This window comes from Fulmarus glacialis, unplaced genomic scaffold (assembly GCF_000690835.1).
Source record: "Fulmarus glacialis isolate BGI_N327 unplaced genomic scaffold, ASM69083v1 scaffold29890, whole genome shotgun sequence".
NCBI lineage: Eukaryota > Metazoa > Chordata > Aves > Procellariiformes > Procellariidae > Fulmarus > Fulmarus glacialis.
Genome location: NW_009186329.1, coordinates 24767 through 41206, shown reverse-complemented (window position 1 = coordinate 41206; position 16440 = coordinate 24767). Strand labels below are relative to the sequence as shown.

The following is a 16440-nucleotide window of genomic DNA, read 5'->3' as shown; positions in this document are numbered from 1 at the left end:
GGTCTCTCACAAGAAGTGACTGAAATGGACTGGTATACACTGGTACTGCAGTAGTATTTCGAAGATGTTATCATACCTTGATGTGGGGGGAAAGTAAGCTAGAATAAGAGTGCATCACTGTTTTTTTCCTGTAACGTTACTTCACTATTCCCGCTGATCTTTCTGAAGTCCTACCAGTATTTCTCAAGTGCCATTTCAACCAACAGCTACAGAAATAATTGATCTTAAAAACGCAGAATACAGTCACATCACCTCCAAGTTCAGTACATAACACCAAAATTTCCTTAAACTTCTATAACGGATAGAGAGAGTCAGTCCTTATGCATGTAATTATGAGCACCATGAATAGACCTTCTGCTCAGAATCACCTCTTAAAATGTATTTTGCTCCCCACCCTACCTCCATCAACACTAATGGGAGCCTAGAAAGGTTGGTCTTTCACTGATGCACCTGATACACTGAGCCATGAAGCCAGGCCATGTGAATACCCATCTTCATTTAAAAAAAAAAATTTCTAAAAAAAAAAAGTCATATGATTACTCAAAAAGAGCAAAATCAACAGTGGATATGTAGTGCAAGTAGTGTCATTTGCCATTATAAGGCTTGAATCTTTTCTTGCAAAATAAAAGAGTATGTGCCTAAAAAAACCCCAAACTTTCATTTTTTAAAGAAGGGTAAAATTGCAAAAAGAAATGTAGAAAACAGAGTTAGGTTTCCAGGTCCTTTAAGCCACAATTAAACATTTTACTGTAATTTTGTGCTTCTCAGCAAATCGGCTTTAAGAATTCTGAACAGCCTCCCAGGAACCACATACTTTTTTTTTTCCCGCCTCCAATCTAGCATGGACAATTATTTATCTTCTTTGCCCTGCACTCAAGAATGTGATGGATGTATTTACACAAACACACACAGAGTCACAGAAATCTCTATATAAAATTAATCTGCAGATGATGAAAAGTGTAAAAGATCTAGGAGGCAAATCCCAAACAAAAGAGCATACTTTATACATAAATATCTTGAAATTATAAAGATCTGAGATTAAGTGGTTTACCACTCATTTAGAATTGATTAGAATGTATTTAAATTTAGCTGAAAGTACCACAACATTGCTCATGTATTTGCATCTGCGAATAAGTAAATAAAAAGCCTGTTATTAAAGCCTTCATTAATTCTGATTATATGAGAACTTAAAAGCAAATCTGTGTATTACTGCTCTGTAAAGACTCCTAGCAGCTCTACAGTAAAGCTGGCACTGCAACACAACATGTGTCAGCAAAAATGACTAACAGAATCTATTTTCAGTAATCTTAAATCACACTGGTAAAATATAGAATTAATGGTTTTGCATAACACTTCAAATATTTTTTATTCTAATTCATTCCAATTCATGCCTTATTGTATCAAAAAGTGAATTTTATATCACTTGACATTTATGCACAACAGTTGAACACATTATATTAAACTACAATGTTTAGGCAGTATTCAGACGTGATGTGTATATTATTATGAAGAGTGATCCAGCTATTTTATTTCCTTATAAATATGATGGCTAGAGGTTTAAAAATATATCACGTTGACTAGAAACATGAAGAACATTTCATTCTGACTACAGATTTTGAGAGTTTCTATATATTTAATTGAAGCCAATATTTTTGAAAGAAGGATTCATTAATTTTAGTAGAATTTTCCCCCAATTAAAGACTTGTCTATTGATTTCTAAGGAGTTTAACAATTAAGTATATAATCTACCCCAAAATGGTTCTTCTTGGAGAAATTAAGTTTTAAGCTAGGAATGACTTCTGAAAGTCAACTTCCCCCCTGCCCCCCTCCCCCCACCCTGAAAATTCTACCCGTATCTCTGGCATACTGGTTTAATAGTTTAAGCAGAGAAGCGTAACTGAAAAATTATTAATTAGGTTCTTCAATCGCTATTCTTATACTAATATAAATAAATGTATTAAAGCAAATTTGTGTTTACAGAAACCAACACCAATTCACCTGTCAGCCCTGACGTTCCCTTTCAAATGTGAAGGAAGTCCTGGTAAAGCCACCTCTGCAAACTCTACTTTTCATGGCTCGATTCAAAGCCTGAGTGAATCTTTCCATGACTTGAGTGGGACCACAGATCGCAGACCAGCACGGGTCTATACTCCATTTATAAATGAAAGGTGATTTGGGGCAGTGAGGGGAGAAAAAGCAAAAGACTCATTAAATTTGGTACAAGGGAAATGATGTTGCAATACCTAAGAAAGTTTGCTTGCCACTCGCATAGTTGAAAAGTCACTCCAAGTTAAAACAAAATAAAACAAAAACCAACCTCCCCCCCCAACATTTAGCCATTAAACTCAGAGTTATGAGGTGGAGTTTGATTAAAGATTTTGTACTTTATCACGTCCGATAATCAGACTGGTTTAGAACAAGCTTTACACTATACTTATAGCGTTGGCATCAAAATAAATTACTTTTCCCTATTTTGTTTCTAGGCCCAAGTGCCAAGTCAATTACCCAGTAATCAACATTACAAAACATTTTAAGGCACCGTACAAGACAAAGGATCAAAGGGATTTTTAGTATTTAGTTATACTGAAAAGTATACCTGATAGTCTAAAATGCTGAATCCTAAACCGTTTCTGTCTTTCTCCAGTTCAATAACCTTCACATCAGGAGACCATAATGCTAATTCCCCTTCTTCCTCCTCAGGATTAATGTCTTCCTCAGGTTTCACCTGAAAAATAAAAGCTCTAGTTCAAATACTATTCTTTCAGTTCTTTACAAACACTATTCCTTCAATATTTTGATTATTAATGCCTCATACATGCCCTAAAATATGACCTTTATGGAATTACAACTTTATTGAACATTATGCATCCAGTTTTCTCAGGCTTGCTGCCTTGGATACTTCCTTGGGACTATGCCTCCATGTTTTGAGCATCAGAGCCCAACCTGGCATACAAATATCCATGTATTAGTCAAATTAGTTGTTATAATATTACTAACCTGTTACATGTTGATGAACTTCAGCTGTCCCATTAGATGCATAAAGGAAAAATAAATATCTTAGCATAAAAGATTTAACCACAGACAGCTAATAGAAAGACCAGATGATCAGGCACATCTGATACTTGTGGTATTAAATATGCAAAGAAAAAATTCTTATATTTTAATTATGCAAATAGTATCTAATTTGAAAAAACAGTTTCTTTCACAATTTTTGTTCTAAGGTATAAAAGAAAGAAGTATAGTTACCCAATTTTGTTGGGTAAGGACAGCTTCATAAATAGATCTTTCAAAAAGACATCTTTTGTTGTCTAATTTAAAATGCGTGTTTTAACATTACTGCTATTTTATCAATACAATCTTTACAAAATATCAATGTATGATGTCCCAAGAAAAACATTAAAATCTTGTACCAATAACTTCACACTGGTTTAACTTTATTTCTTTGGACAAATGTGCCTATTACACAGAGCACTGCCATGAGACAAAAGGAAGAAATTTTTCTTCCATACACTCTTGTTACTTTTGACAAAAGAAAGCAGAAATATTGTGAGATTGCTCTAAGGAGAAGGCAACCTCTGTTCACTTTATGGCAAAGACGTGCAACTGACAGGATGCACATAGAAAATGTTCAGTAAAATGCAACATCAAAAACCACAGTGGAACAAGTTCTGTTGCAACAGAAAGGGTCTTTTACAAAAAGGCGTAATACTGTACACCTTATTCTTCCATGAAACATCCATATTTCTTGTTTAACTCTCCACCTTAGAGGAAATTAGATCAGAAAATATCAGAAAAGATGAGAAGTTAAGGTGTAAATACTTATTATAAATAGGAACAACCATTACAAGTGTCAAGCTTTATTTTTCACTTTAAAGCTTCTGCAATGGAAAGAAACATTAAGTTTCATTTTTCCCCAGTTCTATAAAAACCTACTCAGAACATGGAAGTAATCAGCTAATGGTGGCAAGGATGTGATTTAGTATAATTCAGAGCTCTCACTCACCTATTAAGTGTAAGAATGATGAATGGGATGTACGTAGTCAGCATGCTAGCTCGGTGATTTACCTGCCTTGTATTTATAGTACAATGAAGTTTCTCATGACCAACCTGTATAAACTGTAGTAAAAGTACCAGTGTTGCAAACATGAACTATCTTTCACTGAAACACCAGCTGTCCCTTATGAGCCCAGAGTGAATGGCAAAGGCAGCTTTATATGACAATTTAATACAGAACTGCCTCATATAACTATATGTTTTAGGAAATGTTATTTAAGACTGAAAAGTGGTCTGGATCAAACAGCAAAAGGAAAACAGAAATACTGTCTTTAGAAAGCTAAATCACTTTCTCAGAAATATATGCACTTTTTCAAAAAGTTACTGTCCTTTTACACAACTGAATGACATGAGAAGTCTACCTTTTGTTCTGGAGGGGAAACTCCCACGGTGGGTTCATCCACGAGAGACTCACTGCCATCATCAAAAAGTCGCCGACAGCAAACCAATGTAAATGGGGGTGGCACTTCTTTTAGAAAAGTGATTGCCTCGCGGCGTGATTTTCCGTACAGCTGAACTCCATTTACCTACACAGAAGGGGAAACACACATCCACACTAAGATAATTAAAAGGATATCAACCAGATTCTTTTATTAATTTTTTTGCATACATGTCTTTCCCCAGCTGAATGTTAAAGTCTAATTTTACCTAGGGATTCTGGCAAAGCTTGCATAGTTTTATTAACGTATGCTTCTGAAGTATACATGCATTACTGTAAGACGTAAACTTAATCTGCAAGATCTTGTGACTACTGACTGCTACATCACGTCTCTCCTCTCAGCTTCCTCTAACTTGTTTTCTGCTCACTACTTTTCCTAGCCTAAATCTTTCCTAGCATTGTTATTTCATTCTCACCTGTTTCTTTGTTGGGGATTTTTTTTTTAGCATTAGGCTTATGTGTTTGAATTTAAAAAGGTAAAAAAATTAATTTTCAAAAATATTTTAAGAAAACACAGATTTTGAGCTCTGATAAAAAACTTGAAGTCAGAACTAGCACAACTTTGTCAATTTGTTTAAAATGAACAAAATGGTTGAAACTAAAATAGATCCTACAGAAAACATGCAAGAATGTTTATATAATAAAAAAGAAACCAATTACAGTAAATAATTAATCAGAAAACTCTTACAAGGATCAAAGCTTACCATCCCATAAGCTTTACATCCTGAGTGACAACATAAGACCATAAGGCCATTGTCAATGGATGTTTTAAACCACAGACTTAAAAAAAAGAAAGAAAAAGATAGATAGATAATAATGCTGCTTTAAAAATGGGATACTGCAGTTGTACTTCCTCAGGGAAATAAAAATACAGTGATTCATCCTCTTCTACATATTTTATAACCTGCAATATCATGAGGGTACATCTATTTGCACCATAGCGGTATTCTTAAATATGAGAAAGCAGAACGTCAGTAGGTGTCATAGATGTAGAATATTGACGAGCAGTGCAACCCCAAAAGAGCAAGGGTTTAACCCAATTAGTGCTATGGACTCAATCCCAACACCTCTTGTGTTTCAGGGATTTGTTTCAGGCTAGCTCAATTCTGCTCTCATGACCAAATGTCCAAAGTCGCTGGAGTGCAACCACTGGTTTAGGAATCCAGTGCACATCATCCACAACATGAACCAAAGCACAGTAAGTGGGGATAATTGAAGATTCTCTTCAATACTTCACTCCATACCCAAACTGCAATGCTAATGTAGATGGACCCACAACTGATCATAGAAAATACAGCACGTAAATATACAATATACATGTACACACCTCTGTACACGTGTACTTGAGGCAGAGCCTCGCCATATACTTCCCAGGTCTCCCTGTTCTTTAGAGGGACTCAATCTTGTGCAAAACTGCACAGCAATTTCACTTTAGCCACCATTTTCTTCCTGATCACCTCTATTTTTTCCCCAATTTTTCCTTTGTGCTTTTTACAGTGTAAATATAGCTTATACTGCTGGGAAACACAGAGTTCCTCTCACACTATAATCCAGCCAAGAAGAAAAATTCAGAGTGGTGTAACTGGCCTCCAACATGGTAAGACAAACTGCTATGGGTTTTTTCTGTACGAATTACAGCAACTGCTGAGCTATCAGGCTAATCCATTAGTTAATTATTTAAGCAGAAGTATCTACGCATAAGGATTTTTTAATGCATTGAAAGCGGCAGTATGGTGGAAAGTTACCAGCTCTTCTCAGCGTACTGTGATTGATGGAGAAGAGCTACCGCACACTCCCAGGCAGACCCGGGGACTCCCATTTCTCCTCTTGCAGCTGCCAGAAATCAGCCTCTCAACACACAAGGTGCCCAACACCCCATTCATTCACCACACCACTCTAGTTAGTTGTGCCATCAAATAGGAGCAAGTGAAATTTTTTAACAAAACTAGAAGGACACAAGGAAGCAATTTATTCCTAAAAAAGAACACAATGAAATTAGCTAAAACTGGGGTGGGGAGTGGGGAGGGAGGACAGGGAAGAAAATACCATGCTTTCTATCATAATTCAAACACATCATTAAAAATAATCAACATTCAACCTCACTATATATAAAAAAAATTCTTGCTGATCACATTTTAATCCCAACTGTATCAGGCCCAGGTAGAGCTGCTTGTTTGGGGAATGGGGCTGTCACTTTTTCCATTGCAAACCCCTACTTAAGGGGATTTATAACTTGGCTGCAAAAACATACTCTGGGCTAAACCTGGCATATATAGCTTTAGCCCTGGAGCACATTTTTATTTTGTTGGGGTTTTTTCCCAGCTACAGAGTAGAAAAAAATTTATGCTCACTAGGTCTGGACATATCTGTGAACTTAATTGTAAGTACACAGTAATAAGTAAAACTGTTAAATATATACAATTAAAGTTTCCTAAGTTACTCTGCAGCACTGCATTATTGCTTTTTGTATACAATTTCTTGTTTAATGGCCAAGGAATTTAAACAACACTTCGAGCATTCCATTAATCCCTTCCTTTAGGAATCTAGATTTCCTCCATTAAGCAATAATTGAAGAAAATGTTTTAGGTCTTAGTGATATCAGTATGAATTTTTGATGTTAAAGGGTGAACAACAAGTAAAAGCAAGAGAGCTGTACACCTAACAAATTAATCTTTCAGAAGACCTAATTCTGTTCCCATTGATGTCACTTAAATATTCTTTGCATCCACTAAAAAAAGGTTCAAATTCAAAATATTCCAGAAAGAGCAAGTATTCAATAGGAAATTAATGTCTTTTCACTTGCAGGCTGAGATACTGATAGATACACATACATACACACACACACAAAATAGGTATTATTTTAATAGAATCAAATAAATAGTTTTCCTGGCAAACAGGTCTGGTCTGATTCCGATAACTTCAAAGCTGCCCCGATACCTCTTTATACATATTTAAAGAAACTGATGTACTAGCTCATACACACAAATGTCTTTCAACACTCAACAAGCAAGTTGCGTAACAGGAACCGCTATTCCTGAGACTGTTGTAAATTTTTTAGGAGTGACAAATATTAAGAAAGATTATCCACCACAAAAGCTAATGCCAAATGGCTCAAAAGACTGAGCTAAAGGACTACAGATACAAATACATTCAATACAAATATTATCTCTGCCCTTATAACTCTTGATACTCATGTTAAAACATTTCAGAAAAAAACCTCCATGAAGTCACTAAGAGGTCACAAGAATTTGACATTTTGTCCATAAAGGAGGAATGAAACAGTGAAGAAAATGAATGTGACTTCCAAAGCACTACTGTATCTGCTTCCACAACCAACTCTTGAATACTACTGTTGCACACACAGCAGCCAAACTAGAATTTAACACAAGCATTTTTAAGAAGGCTAAGCAAACAGGAAATACATCAGTTCTATTTTTTTGGGGGGGAGGGTTTTTTTGGTTTTTTACCTCCAGAAGTTCATCCTCCAGTTGCAGAAGACCAAGTGTTGCAGCTGGACCATCTGAAGCAATTGATGATATATAATGATGTCCATCAAACGTGTCAAGCTCAACTCCTAATCTTAAAGTGTGGATGGGTAATAGCTGCCAAAAGATAAGTATGGCTGAGAATGTATACATCTTTATCTACCGCAATATAAACATATTTAGGATTCAGTAGCTCACCAAATTAAACTAAGCACACAGTAAGATGATTAATTCTTCATACTGACATCATCTGCATTACAGCACAAGTGTCCATAATTTCTCTATACAAACTGTTTGCACAAATAAAAACAACTGATCTGCCCTTTAGGGGAAAAGGCAATTTGAACTGTATTCTTAAATAAGGTTACCATATTGGAAAAAATGCAAAGAAAGTACCACCTAAAGTCTATCCTACCCAAAAGGTGGGTTTTCAACAAAACTGAAAGAAATTCCATAATCACCATAAAATATCATCATGAGATCAGCTGTCTTACTCCTTTAGGAGCTACACTACTTTGAGGTAGGAAAAATATCCATGAAGCGTCCTCTGCAAATAGCTAATAATACTGGCATCCTTGTTTCTGCAAGGTGAAATCACTGATTTTATGTTAGCCTTTTCCCAGTGGGCCTCCTTAATTTGGAATTTTTCTCTAGGGAGCCTCCAACCATTAGTGTCTTAGGTCTGCTAATATTAGGAAGACTAGCATAAAACTGATAGACTATTCAGACAAGACAGCAGAAATCATGGCAACCTGGGGAGAAGAGATGATCAGCAGTATCTGCTCCTTCATTTTGGCCATTTTCTGGCTTTTTATTACTTAAGTTGAAACACTGACTGTCCTTCTCATTCCCAATTAATTCTGGATATTCGAGTAAAAGGAGCAATCCATTGATCCTCAACATTCCCTCACACCCATGTCTGATTATGAATTTATGGTCTTTCTTCACTGAGACATCCCCACAAGTATATAAATGCATCACCTCCACAAACCTCTTTTGCACAATATTAACATACGTATCTTGAAAATCTCTCGAAAGTCTTGGAAGACTGAAATTAATTTCAGCTCTGACCATTTCGATTAAAAGGACCTCCCTCTCCCTGAGCCAGGATCACTATAGCAAACTCCTCTGCAGGATGACAACATTGTTCAGCAGAGTTTCAACCTCTGCTCCATTCTGTAGTGGCTTTCAACAACTGGATTTCAATGCAATTAAGCACCCCAAAATTTGAGGCTTATATGCATGGTTTGGGTTTTGTTTCTTTTTTTTTGTTTGGGGGTGCGTGTGTGTTAAAAGGTTCATTTGCCCATGCTACAAAAAGGTATTGGACCAGTCCAGAAGATAAGCAGAATATTGGCAGCCTTTTTCTGGAAAAGTAAGATAGAGCCACAAAGCCACTAAATTTCTGAAACACATAAATCTGGAATCGTGTCATGTCCTCCTGGGATTACTCTGCCAACATATACCATGAAGGAAACCATTAGGTAAGTCATACCTTTGAGTACTTCTGGAGCTCCGAATCGTCTGTAATGGGCATATCCACATTCACAACCTAAAAATTGTACATCGTAACATTTTTCAATAGCAGGACAATAAAGACTTTACCAGAATGATGAATTCTGGCAAAAAACTGATGAGCAAAATAAACTGTACTTAAACAAAGTCACATTGATGCAAAATAATTTTAAACAAATGTTAGAAAAATCTTTCAGACACAGAACATTTACAACTAGGAATGTGGTGATTATGCACTATTAGCAGTGCATAATATTATCCTATTTCCAAAGCCCAAGTGCCAATTTTAGTCAAGTTCAGTAATCCTGTATAAGCACAAAATGCCATTATGTTTGACACAAATACCCCAACTGACTTGCCAATCAGAATTTGAAAAGTACGATAGCTTAAGTTATTACTTCAGGCTATAGTACAGCCATCTAACATCTAGACTAAACCACCACCTTCTGCAGCATGTTTCTAACATGGCTTGAAATACATGAGTTTAATTACCAAATTTGAATGCAAAGTGGATTCAGTGACAAGAAACAGTGACAAGAAACCCCTTCAGTATATCTTCATTTTTTTATATTAATAAAATAACTATGTTCACCACCAGCTTTCTTGTAATGTTCTTCCTTAACATAATTTATCTATCTGTAACCTTAGAAGGTTATTTACTCCAATTTTAAATGTAATAAGATGACATCTGTGGTGATCTATGGCCCAGGGTTGGAGTATGGGACACTGAACTTGAATATGTTTGGGAGGATTGCTACACTTGTTAGATTTGGAAGATATATAGCCTTGCAAAAAATCAGGTAACTTCAGGCTCCTTTGGAAATTTCTAGTTTAACAAAGTATTACGAAACAATACGAAGCCTCAGCTTTTTCTTTTGGCTTTATTTTAAATAGGGTTTCTAGCATCTTGTTTTCCAGTACCTAGGGTATTTTTCCCAACAGACAGAATCAATTTCACTTCCATTCAGTTGTAACTAAATGAATCTATGACTGAGAACTCCTCACGCTTAGGTACCTGGCAACAAATACCACACAGTCATACATCCCTGTACAGATTTTTTTCAGCAGGATCTCAGCTCCTTCCATTGGTACCACAAAGGATCAGCAACACAGAAGCCATGAGTGACACCAAACCCTCTCTTCAAACAGCTATGTCCTCTGAAGAGAAATACTTCTGAGAGAATACTCAAACCTATAGGCACCTTCAGGATGACTTTCTGGGAGCTGAGTGTAGGAGTGAGGATAGCGTGAAACAGGGACTGTGCTATCAGGCTCAAATTGAACGAAACATTGTTATTGAACGCAGCCAAGCAAGACTAGAGGTAGGTACAGACGACAAGAACTGGAAGAACTGAAAAATGACTTTCAAAATGGGATGCCACAACAGTTTCCTTCTATTATTTAAAAGGACCAATCGTTAACATTTTCACTCCTGACATTTTACTGGCGGCAACTAAAGAAGAATTAGAAACGGACGGTTTCACAAACTAAGCAGGTTTTCGTCCTCTGTGGGAAGTGTGATAGTGCTAAGGGAAGTAATATCAGACTCTTGAAATGTAAGGATGGGAATACCAAGCAACTGAAGTGGGCAGCCAAACAGATTTATTGCATCATGTACATAATCTTACACGAATTTCAGATCTTAAAGGAGTGCTAATGGAAAGAAGAGAAGTGAGTTTCTCAATGCAATTCTTAAAGCTACTTTAAATCTTCCAGTGAGTGACTGGAACGATGGCTACTCCAAGTAGTAAAAATAAGTGTCTCTAAATCAACTGGACAAGCATTGCAAAGACAAACAGGGCATTTTCTTGGTGATGGTGAGAATTTTTTAAGTCTTCGGAAAGAACGCTGGCTGGAGTCTTTTATCTGTACTCACTGGCTAACACAGCACTGAAAAGCAGCAGTGAATTACAATTTCAGTCAACTCCTTATGACAATTCATCAAAACAATCTTTTGCTTGGCAATTATTTAATATGAAGTGAAGAAATATCTAATAGACACTGGCACCACAAAGTTACACTACCATGAATTACTTCCTATTTTCCCAGCATGTTTGAAAATCATTCTTTCATTCTTCCAATAAAATTGTAAGATTCTTCATGAAACACAGGAGCTCTATCCTGAGCCTTTTTTCCACAGTGCACAATAAAACAAATAGATCATAAGTGAAATCATAAAAATGCCACATTTTAAGTGGCTGCTATGATGCAGATTTAAAAGTACAGTTGATTTTCTTAAATCACTGTTCCTGTCTACTCTCTGTATAACAATAGTATCTATATAAACAGAATAAAAAATAACAAAACAACAACTCATTATAACACTCCTATATTTCAGCCTTGATGTTACAGGAAACAAAATTTGATGTTACTGATCTGTTCCAAACACTAAACTGTTCTATAAACAGCCTGTAATGCTAATGTACAGATCTGTAATTAGAAGAAATAACATACGTGAATGTAGTTTATTGAAAGATAACATACCATAACTTCGTATTCAGGTCCCAGCAGGTTTTCCCACTTGGATTTCAGCTCATGTGCTGGAGGGAGTGGAACTCTTCCTAAATATGAAAGTGAATATTAAATTTACAAGCATATTGTACATTCAGAAGTACATTTACTTCTAAGTACTTCAATAAAAATTCAGTTAAATAAAAGATTAGAGGGAATAATCCCAAAAAGGAAAGTGCATTAAGCTGAGTCTATCAAACAGTGCAAATTAAAAATGTCTTTCTTAGGAAAACAATGCAAAATGTCAGCTACTGCTAACGTGTGATTTATTCAACTGAGAAGCAGAAGAGGTGATGCTTGCATTGATGAGATGCAAGTTCTCTACCATATAGTACTGTAAATAAATCATTCTTTCAGGCTGCAAAACAAATTTCACATGACTTCGTAATTTGTTACTATAAAAATGCTTGCCACTCCAGGGAAGCATTAGCTCCCACCAAAAGGAACCCCCTTAAGAAGTAAAACACCTGACAAGATATTGCTGTTATCGAGGGGCTGCGTCAGCACAATGCAGTCACACACTTTATTTATACATTTGGCAGGTATAAAGGCTTGTCTAGTTTAATTAGGCCAGTAAGTAACATGAGCTTTAATATAAGCTCCAGTTCTAAACCAGTCTTCCGTGGGAACTTGGCTATCTTGACATTTATATCTTTTCAGCTTTCTTACTTATGCAACCAAGGCAGTATTACATTCATATAAGACAATTTGACAGAGCTAGACAGCATAAAATGACTGGCTGCCCCGCATTTGACCCCATCCAGAAGCTCAGTGCACATATAAAGTTCCAAGCCAAAGCAATGTTTAGCTGGTAAGAATCAAGCTCTAAAGCAAATTCCATCTAGCAGCTACAGCAGCAGCAACTGGGGTCTGAATTACTGAAAACTGATTTTTTTCCCCCTGAACGACTGTAATAGTTTGTCAGATGTCTAGACAAGGCACAGACCACTTAGTATTGCTGATGTGTCGGTGTCGTACTAAAATTTAGAATGTAAATCACAACCTCACATTTTGCACACAAACTAGCAAGTCAAATACCTCAAGGGGGGAATTTTGAAGACACCAAGAGAAGCTCAGAGCCTACCCACTAGCAAAAGCCAACACAAATGCGATGTCAAGCTGCCTCTGCTTTCAACACCTTTGTAGACTGCAAAGATAAAACGTGAGCTTTGCAATACAATCCTCATTACATCATTTCGTAACTTTGAAGTTTTCCACTTACTATAAACAAAGATTTAAGTTAACTTATACAACAACATAACCCACCACTCTTCCACTCACTTTCTGTCATGCCAGATAGGCAAATTCTGTCTAATCTGCACTGAGAAACCACATGCCTCAGAACCTAACACTGGAGATTCCACTTGGAAATATCCAGAGCATCTTTAACCTATAGGCTCAAGGAGAATACTGATAGTCAAGGATTCCAGCAATTCAGATAACTATTTTCTGCCACCAAAAAGAGACCCCACCAAGAACAAAAACTTGGGTTTGTAAACACCGACCACAGTTCTCTCTGAAATAAATTATCTCCTTAAAAAAAAAGAAGACAGACAAATTGTCGCGAAATTCCTAGCTGTGAGTTAAGGGGTTTTCCTTCCAGTTAAATTTAATTTAAGTTTCTAAGGGGAAGTCGTCTTCGCGAGCCTTGTTATCAAGTACAGGCTGATCACTATCTTTTCTTCCCAACTGTAGCAAAAATAGAACACCAGTGCATTTTTCTACTCCTTCTATTTGCAGAAATACATAGGGACAGAAATTCTTTAGTCTTTTTTTCTGCTATTACGAAGTTATAGCATGAACACACAGGACCTAAGCACCTGCAATCCCCTGTGCAGCCAAATATAGATTTCAAGGTTCACCAGGAATAATGAATCTTAGGGTCAAGCTCAAAGTTCAGTTCAGTAACTGTAAGCTGTGTTCAGCTGGCTGAATACAGATTTTTTTGTCACTTCCAAAACACATTACTAAAATCTATGAGTTGTTCAGAGCAGGTGCTGATGCATGTCTCCATTTGAAGTTTCCCCTTTTCTTTCTTTCAAACACACTTTGAAGTCTTTTCTTCAACTTCCTCAGAACTGTGGAAATGTTGGCTGGAGGGATTTGGATTAAATACATTCAATTCCAATGGTATCACCCAATTCACTTAAAATGCTCCTTTTTCCCCAAACAGCTTTTTCCACATGGCAGCTAATAGGAAGTTTCTTTCTAGTGTCTCATCCAGCTGGATTTCTCATGACCGGAGATATGTACCACATCTTCAGAAATGAAAACACTTCGCAAGGGACAGCTTTCATTAGCAACAACTTTCAACATATTTAGTCTGTCCTTCTGCCTGTACTTCCACAATTTTTCGTTTCTAATTACCAAGCGTCAAGAATAAATCACAAGTGTATTGTAAAAATCATCTTTCCTGGTCAAAATTACTGGCATCTTCAAAATTGGGATCTTTTCTTCTTGCAATTTCCTCCTAGTTTCACAAACTTACTATACACGGATGCGTACTGTGCTCTAGTGTACTTCATTAATGCACTACCTTTATCTGCCCTACTGTTGAATATTTTTCCCAGCCGTCTCTAAGTGCCTGACTAGCATCATCATATCTTTGGGTTTTGAGTACTGCTGCAAGGCAAAAGAAAGCAGTTCTGCCCAGTCTGCAGTCTTGCAGATGCAGCTGTTAATTGCCTCTAGTCTGCTAGCAGAAAGTTTCAGGCCTCGTGCACATTGCATCCAAAACCATGTTGCCTTTGTAACAGAACTGCTTAAGCACGGTTTTGCCTGGCCAGAATTACTATTTAATACCTCTCCAGGAAACACAATTTAATAAGAATTTCACACAACTGGGATTAAAGGGAAGTAATACATATTCTATAATACATACCTTTTACATTAAACTTCTAAAAGCATTTCCAGAGTTTAGTTAGAGCGTTAAATTAGCAGTATTTACTTTAGCACCATTATAATGAAGTACCCCTCACCATGTCCAAAATAAGCACCTATCTTTGGAATTTAAACTTGGCCATTAAATTCTATTCGAAGGTGAAATCTTATACATCATATTTCAGTATGAATAAACTTTGCAACTAAGTATTTCAACTTTTTAACAGAGATACACACACACATTTTATAGTTGCATAAAGCTTCTGCAGAGCCTTGTAACTCAAAGTGGTTTTTCACTCAAAGAAAAACCCCAGTTTAATCAAGCAATGATACTTGCTTACCATTGCATTAAATGCTCCTGATTCATTACTGAGTTTCAAAGCCAAGCCCATTGCATTACCCTGCTGGCCCAAGGAAGACCAGCACTGCTAGATGGTATCAAGGGCAGTATCCAACTGCAAACAAACAGTAACTTCAGTGTTTAAATTTTGGTATCCCAAGACACACTGTGCGTACAAACACATTATCCTGTATTCTCCAGGGTAAGGGGAGCTTGGATAGATAGGAGAATAAAAAAATCTCATAGCACAGTTGCTACATGATGCACTGGGGAATGCAGTGCAGATATACCACGCTGCCCCTGCAAGGAATCAGCATGGGTCCAACAGGCAGCTATGGATTCCAGGCAATGAAGCCCTTGCCAGACCCAGGTGCATCTGCACCATACTCTGCAGAGCTCCAAGGAAGAAGATTATGAGATTTACACAATGCTAGAATTGAAGGGGAGCCACTCATATACATACAACTTGGTTACAAACTCCTTTTGAAACTAAGGGCTTTGGAGTATTTACAGAGAGGCAGTGGATCCACATCAAAGCAGTTTGGGTCTGCTGTGAAAAGGGCTCAAAACCACAGTTTGATCCAAGCTGATTATGAGCAGAACAGAGATCACTAAGGCATATCTAGATAATACACCTTGAGACTAACAGAGTTTGTTAACTTCAAGCCAGGTAAAAGCAATTTTAGTTCCCAGCATAAACTGATCCTGGCATTGATATACCATATTTGCACAGCACTAGGTATTAGGTAAGAAATTCCTCAGAAAGTTCTCTTTGCATCAGGGCAGACATCTGCAGCCTGTGACAGAAGATAACCCAATCGTGAGTAGTCAGGAACTGACTACAGATACATCGTTCGCTTCAGTAGAAAAAGAAAATACTTCATGCATAGAAAGTCTCACAGTAAAAAAGGACTGGGTAAGTGGCACAGGACAGCATGTGTTGCTCTTTTCTAGCCTCCGTCATAGCGAGTGTAAATCTTCCTGGCTCTTCTGCCCCTAAATATGTCCTACTGTTAAGTCCTTAAGTTATTCGTCCATTGTAACTACAAATCAATATATGCTTTTCCATTCATACAGCTAAAACAATGCTTTGATAACCTCACATCTCAGCTACTCAATCACCTCTGTTTTGGCTTCCTGTTTCTGGGAACATGCAAAAGTCACAACAAAGGATGTCTGGTTATAAGGCTTGGACAGAAAAGTAAAACAGAATGGAA

General features: G+C 36.9%; 1 protein-coding gene across 1 annotated transcript in view; it reads right to left on the bottom strand.

Annotated features, from left to right (window-relative positions):
* Positions 1 to 16440, bottom strand: part of INADL (InaD-like (Drosophila)) — a gene marked incomplete at its 3' end in the record, with an annotated part of 89560 nt that overhangs the window by 54058 nt on the left and 19062 nt on the right. Inside the window, exons 12-16 of the mRNA XM_009587598.1 lie at positions 11977 to 12053; positions 9473 to 9529; positions 7960 to 8094; positions 4416 to 4580; positions 2597 to 2725 (exon numbers count right to left, since the gene is read on the bottom strand). Coding sequence (XP_009585893.1) covers positions 2597 to 2725; positions 4416 to 4580; positions 7960 to 8094; positions 9473 to 9529; positions 11977 to 12053 — 563 coding nt within the window. The remainder of the gene's footprint in view (positions 1 to 2596; positions 2726 to 4415; positions 4581 to 7959; positions 8095 to 9472; positions 9530 to 11976; positions 12054 to 16440) is intronic.